The sequence below is a fragment of the Galeopterus variegatus genome, unplaced genomic scaffold (assembly GCF_000696425.1).
Source record: "Galeopterus variegatus unplaced genomic scaffold, G_variegatus-3.0.2 Scaffold332, whole genome shotgun sequence".
NCBI lineage: Eukaryota > Metazoa > Chordata > Mammalia > Dermoptera > Cynocephalidae > Galeopterus > Galeopterus variegatus.
Window position 1 is genome coordinate 260,180 of NW_007726443.1, and position 23,035 is coordinate 283,214.

Sequence of the window (23,035 nt, forward strand, 5' to 3'; positions counted from 1 at the left end):
TTTTAAACACTTGCCAAAGAACCTGAAGTAGCCAGAGGTTTATTGTCATGTTGAGTGTCCTGAGACTTCTACTAGTTCTCCTTGTAGAGGGGATTAGCTGTTGAATAAATTTGCCAGTACAGCATGCAGTTTTGTCAAATACACAATGACATTTCTTTTCACAACTCTCTTGACTTTATACTGTTTAAATATCCTCAGTTATCTCTTAATTTGCTTTTCTTTCTTTAATTCCTGTTAGATCAGAAAGTAACGTTTGCATAATCAATTCCCTTATACAGTTTACTTTTGGTTATAGATTTAGAATTGTGGTATACAAGTTGGCATGTTAGTAACTTCCAAATTTTGTGTTTTCATTTCTAGTTTAAAATAGTTTTATAATTTACATAGTTTCTTTTATCATGGGGATTCTTATGCAGTAAAAATCTCAATTAACTTCTTTTTGTTTCCTTTTTAGGCTAAGAAATGGCATTTCAAAAGGCAGTGAAAGGGACTATTCTTGTTGGAGGAGGTGCTCTTGCAACTGTTTTAGGACTCTCTCATTTTGCTCATTACAGAAGGAAGCAAGTAAGTAATGTTACCCAGACCCCAAGGGTCTGTTTGCTTGCCACTCAATAGCCCATAATCAAGAGACAAGAGTTGGTGTAAGGACAGGTACAGGAAGCCAGCAGCCTGGAGAAATGGTGGACTTATGTCTCAAGGACCATCTCCACCTTTCCCAGGTTTGCCAAAGGGATTTATAGGGGTCTGTGGTGGAAAGCTGATTCATGGTGACCAAGTGGGGACCTGCAGACATGCTTGAGTGTTTCAGATAACTGTCCAGGGAACTTCCCGGGTGGGAGTTGTCCAGCGTCATACTTTGTTCTCCATGTCTCAGCTCCTGTTATTTCTCAAATAAGATCAGGTTAGTAAGCTAGTCAAGAATGGCCATCTGGGTTAACAATTTTTCTCTAATTATTTGAGTCGTTGTGTTCTGGCAATTAGCTGCAGGCTCTGTGGTTTGGGTTAGAGGAGAATTAACAAAATGGAGTCACTTCAGTTTAGGCTACTACAGTGACTGTACATGTATCGATTATAATGTGCAACTTAAATCTTCTAAAGAACTGTATATAGGTCATGTCTACACTAATGGTTTTATTTAGAAATTACTGTCAAAGTTTCTCAGTTTGATCTGAAAGAAACTAATTTATATTTCGAGGATCAAATGAATTTATAGAAGAAAACATTTACGGCTTGTGTGGCACCTGTTAAGTAGGTATTAGTGTTTACCACTGCAACTTTCAGGGCCTTCTGCCCATATTTAGTTGCTTTTTCCTTATCTTACCGCTGCCCATCCCCCCACCCCCACCCCCACCCATACAAACTCCACACTGGAGTTAGTGATCTTAGCTGGATGCCTGGATGTCAGTATCTGCCCCCCCTCAACACATGCATGCACACACACATACACTTTTAAAAAAAATTTTGGCCCTGCGGATTGTAAATGATAATTTTCATTATTAGAGTCTGGAGGAAATAAAAAAGATATTTTGGATACAATTGAATTAATATTGCCCTAGGGTATTTCTTAGACTTTTAAAAAAATAAATACTAGATGTCAGCTCATTTTTTTGTGATTTTCCTCTTTTTCTGAAAATCAGAAGCATGCTATCCTGCTAATTAAAGGAAACTGGTTAACTTGGGGAAAAAAAAAGAAACTAATTGAGAATACTGCTTTAATGATCTTTTAGAACTGTGTGTATCTCATTTTTTAAAAAGGGAATTTCTTTTTCAGGAAGCATTATTTAGCCTCTGTTTTGGCTCTTTGTTTTTTAAAAGACTGCTTCATTTACGAGTGCCAGGGTTTGTTCATTTAGACTTCCCTTGTCTAATTCATTGAAATGTCTGGATACTTTCTGTGTTCCTGCCAAAAGTTTGTCTTATTTGAAGGCAGACAGCTGAGAAAGGATATGAAAAGAAAAGGCCCAACTTTGAATTCTGGTTTTATTTCTTAAAGATTTCGTTACTTAGGTATTAGCTTTTATTAGGTAAAAATTTTAATGGGGAAAACCATGAAAATGAGATTGGTAGAAGTTTCCAAATAATTTAAAGTGTTCATTTTATTTTCATTTTATTTTTTCTCTTTGCAGTACAACTGTGCCTTCCCATAATTCAGATTGATGCCAGGAAATAATTTTGCTGAATGGTTTTGTTCTTTTCAGGCTTGAAATGCTGGTAACCACCTCAGTCATCAGTATTAATCTCCTGTTTTCCCATCCCATGTGATTAGGGCATTTTGTAATACCAGCTGGGTGTGCATTCCTGTTTCAAAGATGAAAGTGAAGGAATTTGGTACACTATTTGTAACTGGGCAATCTATGAGCTGCTCATTTTCTACATTTTTCTGAGTCCCTTATGCCATGGATCGTCTCATAATTGTTTCTGTTTTTTTGTGTGTTACAAGGCGGTGAAGCCAGGCACATTGCTTGAAATCTCATATCCTAAATGGGAAATACCACTTTAAGAACACATTATTAGAATCAATGTGCTGGCTTATAGTTTAAAAACAAACAAAAAAAAGCTCATTTTTATGTGCTTCCTCCTAAAGATGGATGATTTTGAATACATTGTGCTAAAACACGTTATTAGAATCAATGTGCTGGCTTATAGTTTAAAAACAAACAAAAAAAGCTCATTTTTATGTGCTTCCTCCTAAAGATGGATGATTTTGAATACATTGTGCTAGTCTTTCTTTTTCATTCTGAACTGTGAGCACTTTATACTCAAGGTTTCCCCAAGTATGTATGTCGCAAGTATTATTCATTGACTCACTTGCTATTGAAACTCTTCTTCATCCATTGACTTTGCTTGATACACCATTTCACTTACAAGATTGCCTTAGTCCCTTAAATGTAAGTGTGAAAATATGTTGCTTCTGCTGAGGCTATTTCAGAAGTGCACTTCTGTTTGGGACGTGGGCATGAAGGGATTAAATTACTTTTGCCATCTTTACGTGTGCTATCTGAAACGATACTGGAAAATGCCAATGCCAAAGGTCACTATCTAATATGATGAGTTGTTGCTTAATTTATATGTGGTTTATGTCTTTTAACTACAGTAAGCATGTTCTACTTAATAGTTTATAGCTTAATTTTGTACCTAGGTAATACTGTTTCATCTATTTTTATTTTTCTCCCTAATAATTGATTTCACAGAATAAAACAAACAGAAGACACTGCTCCCAAACAATCAAGTTAGGGATGGATTTTAGTCAGTAAAATCAAGGCAAAATAAAAGCCTGTTGATTCCTGGCACATTTTGTCATTTTATCCTTTTAAATTTGACACCCTGACCACCCTAAAAGCAAAATGAAATGAATATCAGCAGTTTGAAGTCGCACTGCTCCCAAACAATCAAGTTAGGGATGGATTTTAGTCAGTAAAATCAAGGCAAAATAAAAGCCTGTTGATTCCTGGCACATTTTGTCATTAAATTTGACACCCTGACCACCCTAAAAGCAAAATGAAATGAATATCAGCAGTTTGAAGTCATTTATAATTTTAAGCTGACAACTTTTGCTGAAAAAAATCACTATAGGCATATTCAATCAACGAGTTGCATAAGAAATCCAACTGTGTGCATCTTTTGTAGTGATTCCTGTCCCTTTAAGATGCTGCTATGAGCATATATTTTGAGGGTAGCAGGTGTGATGTAGCCATAGGGATTGGCAGGAAAAAAAAAAGGAAGGAAGAAAGAAATAAAGAATAAGAGAGAGGAAACAACTTATTTGAACCACTGACATAAAATGACCACAGGCCTTCCTTAAGTCATCTGTCCTCTCACAGTAAATATCTGCCAATCAGAGCCATTCTAGGGGGGGAGTTTGAAGTCACGAAAAGTCTGCCCCTTGAGACACATTAATTGGCTACATTTTTGTTTGTAGGAGCTGGGGCCTTATATGTGACTAGGTATGCTTCATTTTTCTGCAGAGTGATGCTTTAAGTATTGGCTTATTGTACAGGTATACTTGCCCACTGTGTTTTTATATTTTTTCCAGATTTCTAAGATGATTCTAACTGATAAACTGTCCTGCATTAAGAATAAGTTGGTGTTGAAACCTAAAGACACTGATGGTCCTAGAAAGCCGTCTGTTGACATTAAGTTCTGGCACTTTCTGCTGCATTCCCACACTCTGTCTCCCCGGTCCCCCGCTTGTGCTCATTTGGTATTCCCAGAACAAAGCTTCCTTCCTGAAATACAGGCCAGGGGTGTATTCTAAATACATGGTGGTTGTTTCTAAAAGTTGTAAACTGTTAAAATATGTTTGGCAATGAGATAGTGATATAGGGGTGTTTAGGTGATAAGTCAATTCTACACAGTTAAATTAGCTTGTATTTGCAAGGAAAAGAATAGAAGGAAAGTGATTATGTTTACTTTTAAAAAATTAACTAAATAGAAAGCATAGTGAAATTGAATAACTTGAGGTTTTACTTATGTTTAACCCAGTTGCTTGAATCAACGCTACTGTATGTGAGGAAATAGAGACTTTTGTGAAGACTGGCATTTCTGGGGGCGGGGTGGGAGTTAGAGGTGGTAGCAATGATTCTTTTGTCTCACTTTACTTCATAGTGTGGCTTTTCTTCATATAACATTTATCTTATGTTTACCAGTGATGAATAGTGCCCACTGTTGACCCAAGTGAAACCTAGAGACATTTTTTTTTGAGGTAAATAGGTCAGATTCAGAAGAGATGGGGAAATGCCAGGGTTATCATAGCCTTAGGAGAGGGCTATTCTTCTTTTTCTTCTGGAACTGGGGCAGCCTAAATCTTCAATTCCAATTAGGAAGCTGATGTGGGAAAGGAGATGACTGCTGGCTGAGTTCTTTTGACTCTGTCCACCTGCTGGGAAAGGGGTTTGTCTCCACAATTGGCATCCACGTTCCAGGCCCCTTCAGTTATGCATCTACGGTTAGGGTTAGGGTTAGGGTTAGTGGTCTCGGAGTGGCTTCCTATTACTTTCATTTCCCCCCTCATTTTATTTCCTCAATAATAAGTATGTGACTAAATTTTCACAAAGGTGTCTCAACTTTTCCTCTCCCCAAGCCAACCATATGCCAAGAGACAGGAGGCTGAGGAGTGGGATGTGAGCATGCTACCACTATCTTAAATTCCACCAGGGACATAGCAAGCACACACCTCTGTGGTGGTGTGGAGATTTTCGAGTGCAAGTTGAATGTGATTCACTGTACAGTATAGGTTGCTTTAATAATAAATTTCTACCTGGAAGGCACTTAGAGGTCATCTTATCCCGTCTGGTATCTAGTGAAAAGAAGTTATCACTTCATGGGGGAGCTTCCTTTTTCTGATTCCAAGCTGGATGAAGAATGGAGTAGGTGATGAGGGGAATTTAAATTAGGAAAGAGGGACTTGGGTTACTTTCAGAGAAGGTAAACCTCAATGAGGAGCAAAACTGGAGATGGTTAAGGTCTGGGCTGCATCCAGGTTCTGGCGGTGGATGGGAAGAATGGGGGAGGGGGCAGGGAGAATGGAGCAAAAATAGGGTGGAAGTACAGGGATTTAACCTAAGGCTCCCCTAGTATTTTTTCTTTTCGTTATAGTCCAAGGGTATTTTTTCAAAACTTCTTTTAGTTTTTTTAACTGAACATTTATTGTTTCATACCTTCTAGGTCCTAAGTGGAAAAACTGATGTGATGGTGTGGGCTTCTTTTTAACCCCAGTGGCGGTGGTGTGGTTGATGTAATACAGATCTATTTCAGTCTGAGGGTGGGCCCTCTCACATAACACAGGAGAGGTTGGTTCCTTCCATTACCCACAGTGAAGGTGTGGTGGGCTTTGTGAGCTGACTCTGAGGTGAAGCCTGAGAACTACTGAGGGCTTTCTCAAAGCCCAGATGTGAAAGATTTATTTTCTTTTTTTTCCTGTACCATATATATAGGCAGGGAGTGGGTTTTAGAATATGGAAATTAACATCTCTTTTTCGTGTGAGGAGTGATCTTATTAGAATCAGGAATGCTTCTCACTGATTGATGTTTCCTTTTTAAGAGACATGACAGAAGGGCTATGAATGTGGTCTTTGGAGCAGTCTTTGCAGACTGCCTGTATCCGACACCCAGCTCTACTTCTTAACAGTTGAGTGACTATGGGCAATTTTCTTAAATTCTCTGGCCTCATTTTCCCCCTTCTGTAAAATGGGATAACAGTGGTATTTCCCTCATAGGATTGTTGAAGAGCTGTAAAGCCTGGAGGAGTTCTGGATCATAGTAAGCTTTCAAAAAGTGTTAACTATTATGGGATTCCCAGGTGATATGAATATAAATTGTGGTTGTAGTTACCAAGAGAGTTGCTTTTGTCATGGGGGACCCTTACATTCTGGGATACTGTACCTTGTTAAGACTTTGAGATTAGTAACAAATTGTTTATCCTTCACCTGAAGTTATAGGAGAATGGCTTGAAAACAGGTATATAAACACCCTTCTGTTTTCTCTTCTTACTTCCTGATCTGAGGATGAGTAAGGTGGGCAACCCTGATTATTGACTTAAACTCTTTAACTATTATAATTCATTCCTTGAATTTCTCACTGTTTCTTTTCTTTTTCTATTAAGGCTTGTATAAATTATGGCAGGCTTGGTGTATATGGCAGATATATTCCTAAAAATATGCATGAAATCATCTTTTTGATGAACTAATATATAGTAAAATGCTATTAATTGGAATTCTATGGTGAAACATCTTTAAAAACAGGTGAATTCTGGAGATAGATCTACCATACGACCCAGCTATCCCACTGCTGGGAATATATCCAAAGGAATGGATAAAAAAATAAAAAAATAAAAAAACAGGTGAATTAGGAAAAAAAGCTCTAAATTTTTTGTGGGGGGTGAGGGTAAACCTGACTTTTCATGTATCATTTTTGCTTGAAATGGAATATAATTGAACTTATTTCTTCTTTTCTATAAGTCATTGATATTTGAGCATGTAGTAATAGTGTTGATGACAGGGTCTGCATGCTTTGCAAAATAGCTTCATGCTTTGTAAGAGACAGCAATTCTTGTGAGTGGCTTACAGAATACTACAGTCCACTTTGTTATGTGTGTTAATTAAGGGAACATGAAGAAAATGATAATGATGATATTGGGTGAATTGAAATACAGGTAAAGCTGTACTACCTTAGTTGTTAGTGTCATCAAAATCCAGGAGGAAAAATATTTATGCCAATGAGAGGCAAAGTGATGCATGGATAATTAAAACCCACAGGCATTTGAGAATATTGTTTTAACTTGTAATTTCAGTTTCTTTCTCTCAATACATTATTTGAAAGAGATTCTAATAAAGCAGTACTTTTTATTGGTAGTACCAATGACACAAAAGTTTTTAACTCAGTAGCAAAAGATAAGATTTGAGAAGAAGCAAAAAGTAGAATGATCAACTCTAGGTAAAATTAGATTTAATTTAGGTTTTATTTTAATGGATCCCCAAGTGAAAAGACATTTAGCTTCTTGAATGTGTCTGTTAATACATGAGTGTGGCTGGGTTTTGGTGAACGTGTTTTTTTGCATAGGTTATGAAAATGTTCAGAACTCCAATTTCTTCACAAAGTAATAATAATGCCACTTTACTCTTGGGCTTTCTTCCCTGCCAAGCATTAACTAAGTTGGTATATACAAGTCAGTGATAGTAATACCTGGCCTGTAGCAAGTTTTTACTACCTGTTATTCTTCTTTCTCTTCCCCCAATATAGGATATGAATATTTGAAATAAACCTAGCCTTGTCAGGCATAATAAGAAAGATATCTGGTTAGCATTATTTTGCTTGTACTAATGATTAGACAGAGAAACTGGTAGAGGTTCAAAAAAATTGAAGTTCAAATGAGTATCAATTGAAGAGAAAACAAAATCATAAGCACAGCACCTAGGACATGATGTCAGTTAAGAGACAATTTAAATTACAAAGATTCCACTTAAACATCACTTTTCAGCCATATCTTTGAATATAACAATTTGTTTATTTTTTGAACACCCTTAACATCTTTGAAAATTTTACCTTAGTTAGAAATATTCTTCTTTTATCTAAGCTAAGGAGTACATGGGGGTTTGAAATCAGTATAAGTCTTCCTGAACATTGATGTAACTGAAATGATCATGTGACACATTTGCTTTGTGTTTACCAGATTGCTTTTAACTTTTCGAGTCAATTCAGGCTACCAGACTTGTTTGTTCCCCTGGAGTAAATAATCTTCCATTCTGTTTTAGTCCATTTTGTGTTGCTATAACAGAATTATCTGAGACTGGGTAATTTATAAAGGAAAGAGGTTTATTTGGCTTATGATTCTGGGACAGCTGCATCTGGCACGGGCCTCAGGCTGCTTTTACTCATGGCGGAAAGTGGCAGGGAGCTGGCAGGTACAAGCAGATCACATGGCGAGAGGAAGCAAGAGAGGGAGAAGGTGCCAGGGTCTTTTTAAGCAACAAGCTCTCGTGGGAACTAATAGAGCGAGAACTCACTCATTAATCCCCCTCCCCCAGGGAGAGCATTAATCCATTCATGAGGGATCCACCCCATGACTCAATCAGTTTCCAACACTGCCACATTGGAGATCAAATTTCCACATGAGTTTTGGAGGGGACAACACATCCAAACTCCATCACATTCTTAAAGGCATTTTTTAGAGGTTTATAACCAGCCTTTTTCTTTTAAAAAATCATACTGTGAAAGTGCTGTAAAAACAAATGTTCCTAAACAATCTGCATTCCATTTATTTATTTTTTATTATTAAATAATTATAATGATACATTTTATTCTAGAATTAATTTTTCTGCTTTCTAAGTAACAAATAGAGCCGAATACATTTGTTACTATAAAGATTGTAAGACATTTTTACAGCAGAAATGACCATATCTCTCTTCTCCTTCTTGTTAAGGAGGAAGTGGGCTGAACCAGGGTTAATTCAGATCCAGTGGGGTGTATGAAGCATCCAGCAGTTTCTTTAAATAGTCTTCATTTTTTTTCTTTTTTTTTCTTTCCTTGAGCATAACTGAAACTTTGTAGTCCTTGACTAACATCTCCTTCCAGCCTGCATGCCCTAGATCCAGCCCCAGGTAACCACCATTCTACTCTCTGCTTCTGTGAGTTGGACTTTTTTAGATTCCACATGTAAGTGACATCATGCAGTATTTGACTTTCTGTGTCTAGCTTATTTCATTTAGCATGTCTTCGAGGTCCATCCATTTGTCCTAAATGGCAGGATTTCCTTCTTTTTTAAAGGCTGAATAATATTCCACTTTATTTATTTATCACATTTCTTTATCCGTTCATTCATTGATGGACATATAGGTTGTCCGTTTCAGCTATTGTGAATACATTGTGAATACATTCTTCATATGTTATCTAACACTATAATTCCAACCTAAACATTAAAATCAACAAAAATGGCATCAGTTTGCTCATTAGTAGGCTTTTCAGTTCTACCTGCCTGCTTAAAGGACCATCAGCATCAGCATTTTGTCAAATATAAAATAGAAATGTCTGCACCATGGTTTTCTGGGGCTTACATTTGATTATCTATCCTTTTGCAACTTTTATTTAATGCATTTATTTTTCTGTAAATGATGGGGCCTCACCCATCAAAAAATTCAGAACTATGTATGGACCGTATACAAAGTGGGCAAGTTGTAAATCTTGGGTTGTAATGCTGAGGACATCTCATAGTTGTGTATTAACTGGAGTAAGCTAATTGGTGTAATAAACAACCCCCAAAGCTCAGTGGCTTATCAGAATGAAGGTTTATTTCTTGCTCATATTACAGTCCAATGTTGATAGATGGGGAGCTTATTTTTGGAGTCATTCAGGGACCTATATCCCTTTATTCCAGTGGCTCTGCCGTGCTATAGGCCTTCGCTGCCTCACTTGATTATTTCCACCCAACTGTATGGGAGGGTGGGAAATGCAATCCAGCAGTGTTCTCTGAGAGAGAAGGTTTTGTTAAGCATCCAGCCTTTACAAATGTGTCCTGAATTTAGTTTGTAAGCTAGCTGATAAATGAGCTGTATTTCTTTTGATGAGTATTGTATTGTTAGAGTTAATGCCAAAGACTATATCATTGATTTGCTTCTCTTATTTAGATCCTGTGTATAGAATCCTGGAAGAAGTATTTTTCTCCTAGAAATACAAGTCAATTTATTGGGAATGTGTCTGATAATCTAAAGCTTGATGAGGATTCTGAAAACACTGGATTTTGTATAAGGCCAGTTGAAACCATTTGTAACTACCCTTTATGGTTAACTATTTCTTCAGAGGCATGTTTCATCAAAGCACTAAAATTATGCAGACAGAGCTGGAAATGTTCTCTGAAGAGCATCCTATCATCTTTCTTATAATTTTGGTTTTTATTTAACACTTAGCCCCCAAAGTGGGGCCATGGCAATATCTTTGAGTTATAACTACATCAGGCTTTCGAGGAGTTTTGATGCTATTTTGTTGCTGGCATACAAAATCAGTGAGGTTAACTGTACTTCTATAGGTCACCCAGTGAGTCAACGACTGAGCTATGATTAGCGTTGACAGCTGGTGAGCTGCTAGGCTGTTGCTAACTGAGCAACATTGACATTCATTTTGATTTGACTTTGCATTTCATTTTCAACTATTTATTCATTTTAAGGCCTCTTTAAGAAACTTTTAAAGGATATTGTGGGACTGAAGAAACTTTCTATAAATGCTTTGGGGAGAGTCCTTTAGCTTTCCTTTTTCTTCTCCCTTTCCTCTAGCTTAATAGTTAAATTATGTTTATGACAGAAAAACTGCTTCTAGGTAGTTTTGTAAGTTAAGAAAATAAATGCTTTAGATAGAAGTTAGGGATCCCAATTTTACTTTATTTATTTTGCAATTTGTGATTTTTCAATAAAGGATTTCTGATTATATGATAGTATAAATCAAAAAAGTTATATTTATATTGATCAAACAATTTACAGAGAAATGGAGAGTGTGCATCACAAATTTGACCAAAAACTATTTTGAATGTAGAGTTAAAGTGTAGCTACAGGCCATCTGGTTGTAAAGCTTGGAACTGGTCATTTGGTTGAGTGGGTCAACATTTTCACCTGAGAGGGATGGGGATGTGTGAGCCCTCTCAGTTCTGGATCTACTTCCAGAGATGTACACTTTAGGGGAGATTTTTAAGGAAAAGCACTGTTTCCTAGAACTCTGCATGTCAACGTAACTGCCAGGTGTGGCTGGCCACGGGTTAGGCAGATTCCTCAGACTTCTGCAAGCAGTTCTGCATTGTTGGTGTTAGAGAGGCTGGCCCAAGTAACCCACATATATAGGCAAAGATGACCTAGCAGAGCTGAGGACATAGGATTTAGAGTCAAACTTGGGATCAAATTCTGATTATTTTAATTTCTGGGATCATTAAACTTTGTTTTCTCACTTGTTAAAAGATGCTTCCCTTCTGCGATGATTTTGTCAAAAGATGCCTCCCTTCTGTGGTGACTTTGCGAACTAAGATAACCTATGAGTGTGTGGGTTAGCAGCAATAGGCAAGTAATAGTTCTTTTTGTCTCTTCTCCCCTCCCTGTCCCCAGGCTTACTCTCCAGATTCTCTAATTCTCAGCAAGCTGTTAGAATTGAAGAGCAATGTCAAGTTTATTAGACACGTCTGAGCATATATTCCTTGTTTTATGATTATTTATTTGATAACCAATAAAACATATCCCTCAAACTTCAAATCATATATCAATTATGATGTTAATTTATTTTTAGTATATTCAGACAGCCAGGGGATTTTTCCAATTTTCAGCTGTAAAAACGTTTGATAATTTAATTGTTTGGATATATTCTTATTGTTGCTAAAAGAGTTTCTGTGTGATTTTCTCAAAGGAATCGCAGCCACTTAAAGGCTGGACAGCACCTTCCAGATGAACTAGAGCTCCATTTTCAGCCACCCCACATGGATGGGCTCATCTTGTTTTCTCTTGTCTGGTCCCCAACTGAGGTGACGGTCCACCCATTAGTAACTCTGTCTTGAGAGTAATCATGCATCCCTCACTGAGTATATTTACACTGAGAAATTTTGCTTACTGTCATGTAAGTACAAGAAAAAACATCAGTGTTTAGAATCACATAGTGATTCAGGAGGCGAGTGAAGGCCATTAAAACATCTGAAGAGTCACTGTAAGGAGATGCTTGTTGCATTTTCCTTTTAGGAATATACACATTTGGTTAGTCTTTTTCAGTGACAACAAAACAGGAAACAATTTCCTTTAAATCTAACGATTCCATTGATTGAATCACATAATATGGGAGAGAGTGAGAGTGATAGTTACAGTCTGAGGTGATTTGCATGAAACCCTATTTTATACTCCAATTAGTACTGTACATGATTACAGGACAACCTCATTGTTAATTGCCTGTGGTCTTTAAATATACACTTCTTTCAGAAATAGACCCTAATTATTAGATCTTGTTTTCAGTCTCACCCGAAGTTGCAAATGTCTAGTTTTTGTTTTTTTTTTAAATTTGCAAGTCTAATAGTACATAGACATAGTAAAATGGATAACATTCTGAATACTGTTCACGGTGAATATTCTCTGGGATGTAAACTCTCAAAGATTATGAACTTGGCTTTCAGTTCTTTGCAGGTGTTCATGTAGTAGTTTTGTCTCTGGACAAAAACTGTATGTTATCAGAATGCTGGAGGAATTTTGTCTTTCTAAAATGTAGATGAAAATTAGTTTACAAGTTAAAAAAACACCTAACCCCTCCATTATAATGATATATAATCAGATATAACATCGAAGTAATATAAATATTAGATATCGTCCTAATTCCACCATGAGAAGGATTTTTTGTTTGTGAGCTATTGCTGGGATTATGCTAGGCAAAAGGCAATTTGCTTTGTGTCTTGAGCTCTCCTTTCTTCTAGCTTCAATTGCTGAATTCGATAATTGATCCTGAATCTGGTACTGCTGGGCCTGTTTCTATCTTTAGGCCAGGGCTGGCAAACTCATACCTACAGGGGACAGACTAGTGAGCTGAAAGTGTGAAGCCAGTGACCCAAGTCCTGCCTAACGGTGGCAGCTGTTACTCAGTTTTTGTTGATTTATCTCATATAGAATCCTGATTTTTATATGAAATATACTAATTTTAAAATATTGCATGTGTCACTCAGTTTTTAAGAAAGTAGAGAAAACATGCTAGCATCAGTTCTGGTTTTAGCATATGCTATTCCCACTTCCTTTCCTGGTTTTTGTCACACAACTAATGCTGATTAGTCTTTCTTGATTTAACTATTCTTTCCAGGATGCCCTCTCAGGTCTGGATAAGTGGTGCCTCTTGTGGCTCTTGTAGCCCCTATCTTAAATACACTTATAAGCAATATTATAGTTGCCTCTTTATCTTTTTGTTTTGTCCCCTAGTCTATAGAATCCTTGAGGGCTTCCAATAAATATTGACTGGAAAAGTAAGTGATGAGATGTGTCCTTAGGACACATGAGGCTTTTGGTCTCTTAGGGCATTTAGGGCATGCCGCCATTCCAAGGCTTCACCCGGAACTTCTGGACCCATCCACCAACGACACCTCCCAGATTCCTGTTTAATCAAACTGCTTTAGGAAGGCAGATGAGGAAAGAGCAGGTCTGGGAAGATTTGGAGCACAGAGTCTTCTTTCTTAAAGTGTACTGTTACTTGACACTACTATTTTATTCCTGCTTCATTTCTCTTCTTTATTTCTCCTCAATCAACAAATTCCACGGAAGGTAGAGTGCAGATGTGTTTTTGTGACTCAAAGCCATATGAAGCCCAAACGAGTCTTTCTTCTGTCATAATTTTAAGTAGGGCCTTAGGCTGTGTTTACTGCCTCTAAAATAAATATGGTGCTTAGCTTCTCAGTTGCATCACTTTCCAGCTTTTATGAAAAAAATAAACAAAAATAAAATGTTATTTTAAAAGTAGTGTCAGAAATTAAATAAATTACCCTTGATAGTGCCTTATATTTAAAAAAAATTTTGGAGGAACTGTTCAGTGAAACCTCCCCAACAAAACCACACCAAAAAACAAACAAACAAAAATGAAAACAACTTTCTGCATTTGGCAACTGGTTAAATCTCATCCTATTAAAATTATTTAGTACAGTTCTTTATTTTTGCTCAAATTGTATGTGGAATCAGTATGGTATAGTAATGTAAAACTTAGTCTCTGTTGCCAGGCTGTATAGGTTCAATTCTGAGCACTACCGTGAATGAGATGTATAATCGTAGGCCAGTTACATAACCTCTCCATGTCTCAGTTACCTCTGCTGAAAAATGGTCATCATAATAGTACCTAACTCATAGGGTTATCGTGAAGATTAAATGAGTAGAGAAAAAGCAAAACCCTTATCATAGTGTCTGGCATGTAAGTGTTATACACATATTTGCTTATTATTTTTTTAAGTCAAGTTTATTGAGGTATAATTTGGGGTCTAATATAAAACGCAGTAAAATTCACTCTTTATAATACATACAGTTCTGAGTTTTAACAAGTCCATGCAGTTATGTCATCACCACCACTATCAAGCAATAGGACATTTCTTGATAGAAATGTCCTCACACATTCCCTCATGCTTTTTGTAGTCAATCCTTTTCTCCCCATCCCCAGACCCTGGCAACCACTGATCTGTTTTCTGACCCTATACCTCTGTTTTTACAGAATGTCACATAAACAGAATCATTGGAATCATGTAGTATGTAGACTTCCGAGTCTGGCTTCTTTCACTTAGCATGGAGATTGGTAGACTTTTCTGTGAAGGGCCAGCTAGTGAATATTTCAGGCAAGCAGGCCATACATTCTCTGTTGTAACTACTCAACCCTGCTGTTAGAGTCATGAGCAATGCATAAATGTTTGGGTGTGGCTGTGTTCCAACAAAACTTTCTTTACAAAAACAAGTGGCAGCCAAATTTGGGCTGAAGACCATAATTTGCTGACCCCTGATTTAGTATAATGCATTTGATTTCATTCATGTTGTTGTGTATCAGTAGTTTGTTCTTTTTTATGGTTGATTATGATTCCATGCACAGTTTGTTTAGTCATTTACCAAGAGAAAGACATTTGAATTTGGGGGGGAATTATGAATAAAGCCATTATAAATATTTACCTGCAGGTTTCTGTGTGAACACAGATTTTCTTTCTTTCTTTTTTTTTTGGTAATTATGTAGGAGGGTGTATTAGTCTGTTTCTGTTGCTTATAACAAAATATTTGAAACTGGGTGATTTATAAAGAGAACAAAATTTATTGCTTACAGTTTCTGAGGCTGGGAAGTGCAAAGTCTAGCTGGCAGTGGCAGCAGTGACCCATGGGTCTCACATTGCAAGAAGGTGGAAGCAGAGAGAGAGAGAGAGAGAGAGACAGACTCTTCTTCTTTTAAAGCCCTCAGAACTATGCTCTGACCACCATTATTAATCCATTCACTGCTGCAGGGTCCTACAATCCAATCACCTCTTCAAGGCTCTGCTTTTCAATTACCATAATAGGATTTCCAACCCTCTTAACAGTCACAGTGGGGGCTAAGTTTCTAATACATAAAACTTGGGGGACACAATACAGGCTTCAGTGAGTTTGGGGGGGACATACTTCAATCTACTGCACAGGGGAATTGCTGGGTTGTATTGTAAGTGTATGTTTGCCTTTATAAGATACCCCAATGGGTGTATCATTTTGTGTTTTCACCAGCAGTGTAAGTGTTCCAGTTGTGTTACATCCTCACCAGCACGTGGTATTGTCCTTTTTCTTTTTTAATTTTAGCTGCTGTAAAAGACTATAAAGAGTCTCAGCAGAATAAAGATGTTAACCTTTAACCTAAATTAAGCTGGAAGCTCTTGAAGAGTTTTATACATAGATATGATATTATTTGGGTTTTAAAATGGTTGCTCCAGCTACAGTATGGAGAATGGTTGGGAAGGAGACAGGGTATATGTGTGAAGGACTTTGGGAAGATATCACATTAGTACAGGGGAGAGGGAAGATACCTTGACTTGAGAGGTGGCAGTGAAGATGAAATGACTAGTTGTGAGAATTTTTTAGCAGGTAGAATTGATAGGACACAGAGATTGGTCAGATATCGGACTTAAGAGAGAAAGAGCTGTCAGGGATACTTCCAAAATTTCTGGCACGAGCAACTACATGTGTGATGGGACTCTTACTGAGATGAGGGACACATGGAGAAGAAGGTTTGAGGAGATAAGGTCATCAGATCAATTTTGAGATATATGTGAGTCATCCAGACGGAGGTGCCAGCTAGGAAGTCTGATATCTGGGTTCTGAAATAGGGGAACAAAATTAGAAGTCATTGTGGTGTAAAGGATTTTTGATCATATGGAATAGTTGAGAGAGAGTTCTTAGTTATTTGAGAAGAGTAAATAGGACAAACTTCAGAGAAGTTTGGTGCCAGAGGAAGCTAAGAGAGAGTGGTTCAGAGAGGCTGGAGAAGGAGAGAGTTGTCCCCTAGTTGCTTAGGTGAGGGGACTGTCAGCTGTGTGCTTATTGGATTTAGTAGCCTAGTGGGCAGCAGTTAGTCTTGGTGGTGATGGTGGCTGGTGTGTATGTGGAAATCCAGAGTGGAGTGATGAAGGAGTGAGTCAGGAGTAAGACAGTAAAGAGAGCAAGGGTTTACAAGTGCTTCAGGAATTTTTAGTGTGGTTGCTAGAAAGATCTGTAAGTGGTGGTTTTTATTATTTGTTAAGGTGAGACAGGTTAGAGCATGCTGGTGAGAAGCATGAGGCAGGGGATGAAGACAGGAGAGACAGGGTAGCTTTCCATGCACGAGTAGTGTTTGGGGAAACTCAACCAGTCGAGTTTAGTATTCGTAGTTAGAATAGAATTGGGGCTTTTAGTATGACCAAGTTCTAATGAACTATATCAAAATATGGTCTTTATACTTCTTTCTCAAGTACTTCTAGAAAACTTATCAAGCGGAAAATGTCAGCAGTTCTTTTGACGTGTGAAAACGCTCTGGCGGTTTAGTTACTTGTCAGTCTCATGTCCAAGTCCTGCCCATCTGTCATGGCACAGTTGAAGCCCTCAGATGAGCCCTCCCTCATCTGAATGGTCATAGCCTGGTGTTTTTTCCCTCTACTTTGGCATTTGTTCTTTCCACACACTTGTTATTGTATATATGTATATATATTTTTCTTCTTCTCATTAGATGATGGAAGGAAAATACCATAACTGAAAGATGCTATGTTCTCCGTAGCACCTAGCAGTTACATTTGTTTAGTTTGTTACTTTAGATGTATGTAAAGGTAAACATAGGGAAGTGGTTATTAGCAAATAATTAAGAGGAGTTATATGAACAATAAGATTTTTGTGGCTTGGCATCTGAATTAATAGCCTGAAAAATTATGGTACCTGATTATAACCTTTTGTTTTTATGATACTTACTAAAATATATTTTGAAAGTTTCTTATTATATGTTTATTATAAGGAATCTAATTATTTAATAACAATAACAACAACAACTCTTTCCTGGTACTTTGTAGTTTATCAGTGACCTTCATATCATTATTCCATTCAGACTCACAGTAACCTAGAGATGCAGAGATAGAGACATCAGTTTTATACCCATTTTACAAATGAAGAAACCGTGGCCCAGAGAAATAATGTGTCAAAAGTAACACTGCTGGTAAATGAGTGCTAAGACCCATGCTGGGACCCTCTGACCCTCTGACCCTAATCCAGAGTTCTTTCACTGTACCCTATGGCTTCTAGATTTAATTTCATAAAAATCCAAATAGCCTGATAATAATTAAATCCAAGTGTAAGGGGTGATTTGGTTTATTTTGTTTAAATGAATAAAAAATTACTTATTTGGGGTGATCAGAACAATCTCTTAGTAAGTACTAAGATCACCTGTTCTTGAACAATTTCTGGCCTGGTAGTTCAGAACGTGTGTGTGTGTGTGTGTGTGTGTGTGTGTATGCTCTCTCTCTCTTTCTCTCTCTATCTCTCTCTCTCTCTCCACACACACACACACACACACACACACACACACACACACACACACACACACACACACACACACACACTAGAGTGAATGGACCTAGTATTAGCATTTTGGAAAAAATAGATACTTATTTTTCTAGGTTTTTGAGTCTGACTTCTGGCTTTTGGCAACTGCATTTTTTTTTTTTTAAAAAAAACAGCAGTATCATTTTTGATTTAGGGTTATAAATTACATTCTCAGTAAACAACTAGAAATAGGAAAGATCATTATCCTTTAAAGGTGCTATTCCTGGCTTTAATTATATTATTCTTAAAGTTTTTAAAAATTGAAATAGTGTACATTAGATATATGTAATATGTAATTTTATCTTAAAATATTTGAGGAATACTTTGACTAAAATCTTTGAAAAACTTCACTCCCATTGGACATAGCTGATTATTTAAATTGATAACATCTGTTAAACAGATTCTTTTTAATTATAGGAACTTAAATTTATGGACCCCAAACTCTAGAATATATTCTTGTCAGGAGGATTGAGGATTGAAAAACATACTTTTAAGAAATTACAGAAAGATATAAACTGTTTTTCCTCCTTTTTGCAGCATTTTAAAATGTTATCTGAATGAATTTGTCGCTACTGGGTAAAACATTTTCTTATGTTTCCCTATAAATTGTCTTAGATAAGGTATTTGGGAATTATTGTACAGTGTTGGAAATACTTGAACTTGGCTGTATGTAAACTAAAACAAATAGTTGAGATATTAAATCTGAAACCAGGCATTCTGTGGCTACACAATTGTGAATCATGAAAAGAAACACACCCAGAATTTTAAGGACATTTTTGTTTCCCTCAAGGCAGTTGGTACTATAACTCCACGTGGACTGTGGACAATGGTCGAGCTCTGGTATTCCTTATCTGCATTACAAATCTCTTCTCTTAGTGTATTGTAAAATTTATTAAATTGGCCTTCCAGATGAACAACTGAAAATGGTTTGCTTTTATATCAGGCGAACCTGGCCTACGTTGAAGCTGCAGATTTCATTTCAGAACCTGTTAATAGGGAGCCTCCTTCCAGAGAAGCTCAGCTACTGACTTTGCAAAACACCGCTGAGTTTGATATACTTGTTATTGGAGGAGGAGCAACAGGAAGTGGCTGTGCGCTGGATGCTGTCACCAGAGGTAAGTCCTGATGTGGATGGCTGTCACACAGGTGAAGGTTTCATCCTCCCTCGTCAATATAAATACATGTACGCACTCTATGCTAGTGAAGTCACATTTCTGTTTATGTTTCCTAATCATCCTTTGTGAAGCACTTACACAATTTTTCAGATATAAGCACTTGCACAATTTTGAAATTAAATATAACTTGTTTTCACTTCAGTTATTTAAAAAGAAAACTTTATATTTCTGTGAATTCATTGATTTAATGTTCTGGTGAATTTTTTCTAACATATGGTAAAGACATTTATATGAAATAAAAATATTTGTATGTCACCTGAAATCACATGTGTGCCAGTCAAACGTAGAAAAGATTTATTAAATGAAATAATCTCTTAAAATAATTCTTTTTGTTTATGTACCTCTTAGAATGATCTTCTCCAGTGAAATACAGACTACAGTTTGGGACACTCTATTTTATATGAATAAATAATGGAAAAGGCCATTGCTAACCTTTAGTTTTGTCTCAGTCACCCTGTCTACTATCGGTCAGCTTTAGGAAAGACATGATGAAAATTTCCTTAAAAATGGAAACATGACATGTAAAGAAAAATTTTGGTATGGATCAGCAATGCTCTTCCATATGATATACAAGTATTTAGTAACAGAATCTGGTTTTTTTTGCCTGTGGGTATTAGTGTGGTGTTTGGAGTCAAGGAAATCTGGGTATATATCCTAACTTAGCTTCTTATACTAGGGATATGTGTGTGTGCACACGCAAATTACATAATTTCTCTAAGGTTCTCTTTCAAATGAATGTTGTGAGGGTGAAATGTGCTGATCATAAAGAGATGTAGAACAGTGCTTGTCACAAAAAGTAAAAGATTAATAAATTGTAGATAGTATTTTAACTGCTATTATTAACATGAAGGTAAAAGACTTTTCGAACTAGTCCTGGAGAAATAATTTGTTGTGGTATCAAATTGAGCTGGGTACTGCTGCAAGGAATTTTGACTCTGAATTATTTTAGTTCCTACATAATGTTCAGTATTTATTACAGTTTCATACTCAATGGTAATAATTTATTACATGGAATAATTATTCTCAGATCAATTAAGTTACTACCACAGCCACCCTAGGCTTAGTTACCTGGTAGAATGTACTCTTATGGAAATGAAATGAATTTAATGAGATTTAAGCACACATAAACAAAACGTGCCCTAGATTACTGTGATTTCAAAAGGCCCACACTTAGGTTTTAGTCCATGCACACATCATAGCCTAAGTCCTTTTTGTCGACTCTGAATAATGGTAACTTCAAAATATAGGCACTGGAATCTACTCTGTTACCATGTTGTTACCAGTTTTTATATAATCTCTTATCTCCAACCATAGAATATAATTTGAGTCAGATTATCCTTGAACATGTTAAAGCAGATGGGAAGAACGTTTATAGTTTTCTCAAGGTAATTTGAACTCAGCTTTTTCCCCTAGAGGCCTGGGAAGGATGTTGGAAAGAAGGGACACGTTCCCAACATAATGGCAAGTCTTGTTTTGGACTACCCTCCCAGGGATTAGAATTTACCAGGTGACATTTTCTATATCAAAGAGGATCATTTCCCTGGTAGGATTCAGGAAAACATATTTCTTGGCATCTCTAGTTATTTTCATGCTATGTACTGAAATATACAACCATTCTTTTTATCTCAATTCTGCAAATATTCACTGAATGCCTACTGAATATGAGGCAGCATGCAAGGTACTACATGAGAATACAAAGATGATTATTAATAGAGTTGGTAACTTTGGAATGCTCACAGTTCTATAGTGCCTGTTTGCATAGACCAAATTCCATAATAAGGAATGTGTGCCTTTTGAAGGCTCAGGGGAACTATGGATGTATAAAGGTAAGGGTAATCATATCTACATAGAACGGTCAGGAGTAGGAAAGCTATTTGGCATTGGTAAATTTTTTAAGTTTATTTTTTATTATTTATTTATTTATTTATTATACATACATGTGGGGTACGGCACTGATTTTCAATAATTGTGTAGAATGTGTGATGCTTAGATCAGTATAGTTAGCTTATTCATCATTACAATACGCAATCATTCTTTGTGTCGTTGACCAATTCCTCGTTAGCCCCTCTCCCCTCCCATTTTCCACCTCTAGTTTTCTACAAGTTCAATGTATTACTGTGATTCTTTCTTTCTTTCTTTCTCTCTGTCTCTCTTTATTGTTCATTTGCTTATTTATGGATTCCACTTCCAGTTATGAGTGAGAACATGTGGTATTTCTCTTTCTGTACCTGGGTTGGTTCACTTAGGATAATTTTCTCCAGGCTCATCCATGTTGTTGCAAATGGTAGAATTTCATTCTTTTTTTAAGTCTGAGTAGTATTCCATTGTGTATATATACCAATAATTTCCTTATCCAGTCATCCATTGATGGACATTTAGGTTGGTTCCATCGCCTAGCTATTGTAAATAGAACTGCAATAAACATGGGAGGGCAGGTATCCCTTCAACCTTTTCCAGTCCTCTGGATATATCCCCAGGAGTGGGATTGCTGGATCATATGGAAGTTCTAAAATGCTCAAAATCACTAATCAGCAGGGAAATGCAAATCAAAACCACTTTGAGATATCACTTCACCCCAATCAGACTGGCTATTATAAAAAAGATGGAGAATAACAAATGCTGGCAAGGATGTGGAGAGAGAGGAATCCTCCTGCACTGTTGGTAGAACTATAAATTAGTACAGCTGTTTTGGAGAACATTATGGAGGTTCCTTAAACAACTACAGATGGCATTGGTAAAATTTTAATAGGCAAACATTGCTTGCCAAAAGTGTTCCAATCTGAGGGAACATACAAGAGGAATACCATGGAGTCCATGCATGTGGGAGACAGCACATGTTTTATTTTGGAGCATTGAGGCCATATAAGGGAGAATGTGAGAGAAGACTGGCATGGCAGGATGGGTCTGATATGCCAGGAGAAGGTCTTTGGACATTGTTGAATAGGCTTCTTTGAGACAGTGTAGTGCATTAGGTTTGGTGATGAAGGAACAGGCATGCGCATAGACTTTCAAGAGATCTAGAGCCAAATAAAACAGAAAGGAGGTAACTTGATGGTGTAATAGGATATAAAGAAGGGAGGCAGTCTATCCAAGGATTTTTTTTTTCTTTTCCTTCTTTTTCTTTCTTTCTTTTCTTTTTTTTTTTTAAAGATAGGAGTAATCTGAGTAGTTCTGTAGACTTAGAAGAAAAAGGCAGTCCTGGGGGAGAACCTTAATAGGCAAGTGATAAAAGACAAACATGTGGAACAAGGTCTTGTGAAGAAAGTATAAGGAAAGGAATATCGAAGGTGTATGTTGGTTTTGGCAGGAAGGTAAGAGATATGTTTTCTCGGAGCCAGAAACAAAGGATGAAGATTCTAGGATATGAAACAAAGTGAGATGTTCTACTTTTGGGTGGAATTAATGATCTTTAGTGTAGAAAAGGTTTCCACTGCCTTATGGAGAATGTGACAGGGAATGGGGCTTTCCTTTCTGAGGCTAGAAAATATAAGCTTGTTATCTGTGTAGGACATTTATGTGTGTGTGTAATGTATAAAGAGATGCTGAAGGTAATCCATATTTATCTTTTTACTACAATTTCTGATCATATCAGTAGCCCTCTGAAGTGTGAAATAATCATGGGCATTTGGCTAATGAATTGTGCATTGTTGCTGTTCATTCATGGAATTTGCTCTTTTATTATATTTGATGCTTCACTTAACAACAAATTTTGCTTTCTCTGTGTTTGATATGTTTTTACCAAATTATTCCTGATTGTATCCATTAATCTTTAGTCACATTTGACAAAAATAAATTACTGTGATCTTTTAAAGTTACCAGTACTAA

General features: G+C 36.7%; 1 protein-coding gene across 1 annotated transcript in view; it reads left to right on the forward strand.

The window, feature by feature from the left end:
* The first annotated feature begins 452 nt into the window (after positions 1-452).
* GPD2 (glycerol-3-phosphate dehydrogenase 2 (mitochondrial)) overlaps positions 453-23,035 on the forward strand; it is a 97,677-nt gene continuing 75,094 nt past the window's right edge. The window contains exons 1-2 of the mRNA XM_008567581.1: positions 453-564; positions 18,979-19,150. Coding sequence (XP_008565803.1) covers positions 463-564; positions 18,979-19,150 — 274 coding nt within the window. The 5' untranslated portion in view covers positions 453-462. The remainder of the gene's footprint in view (positions 565-18,978; positions 19,151-23,035) is intronic.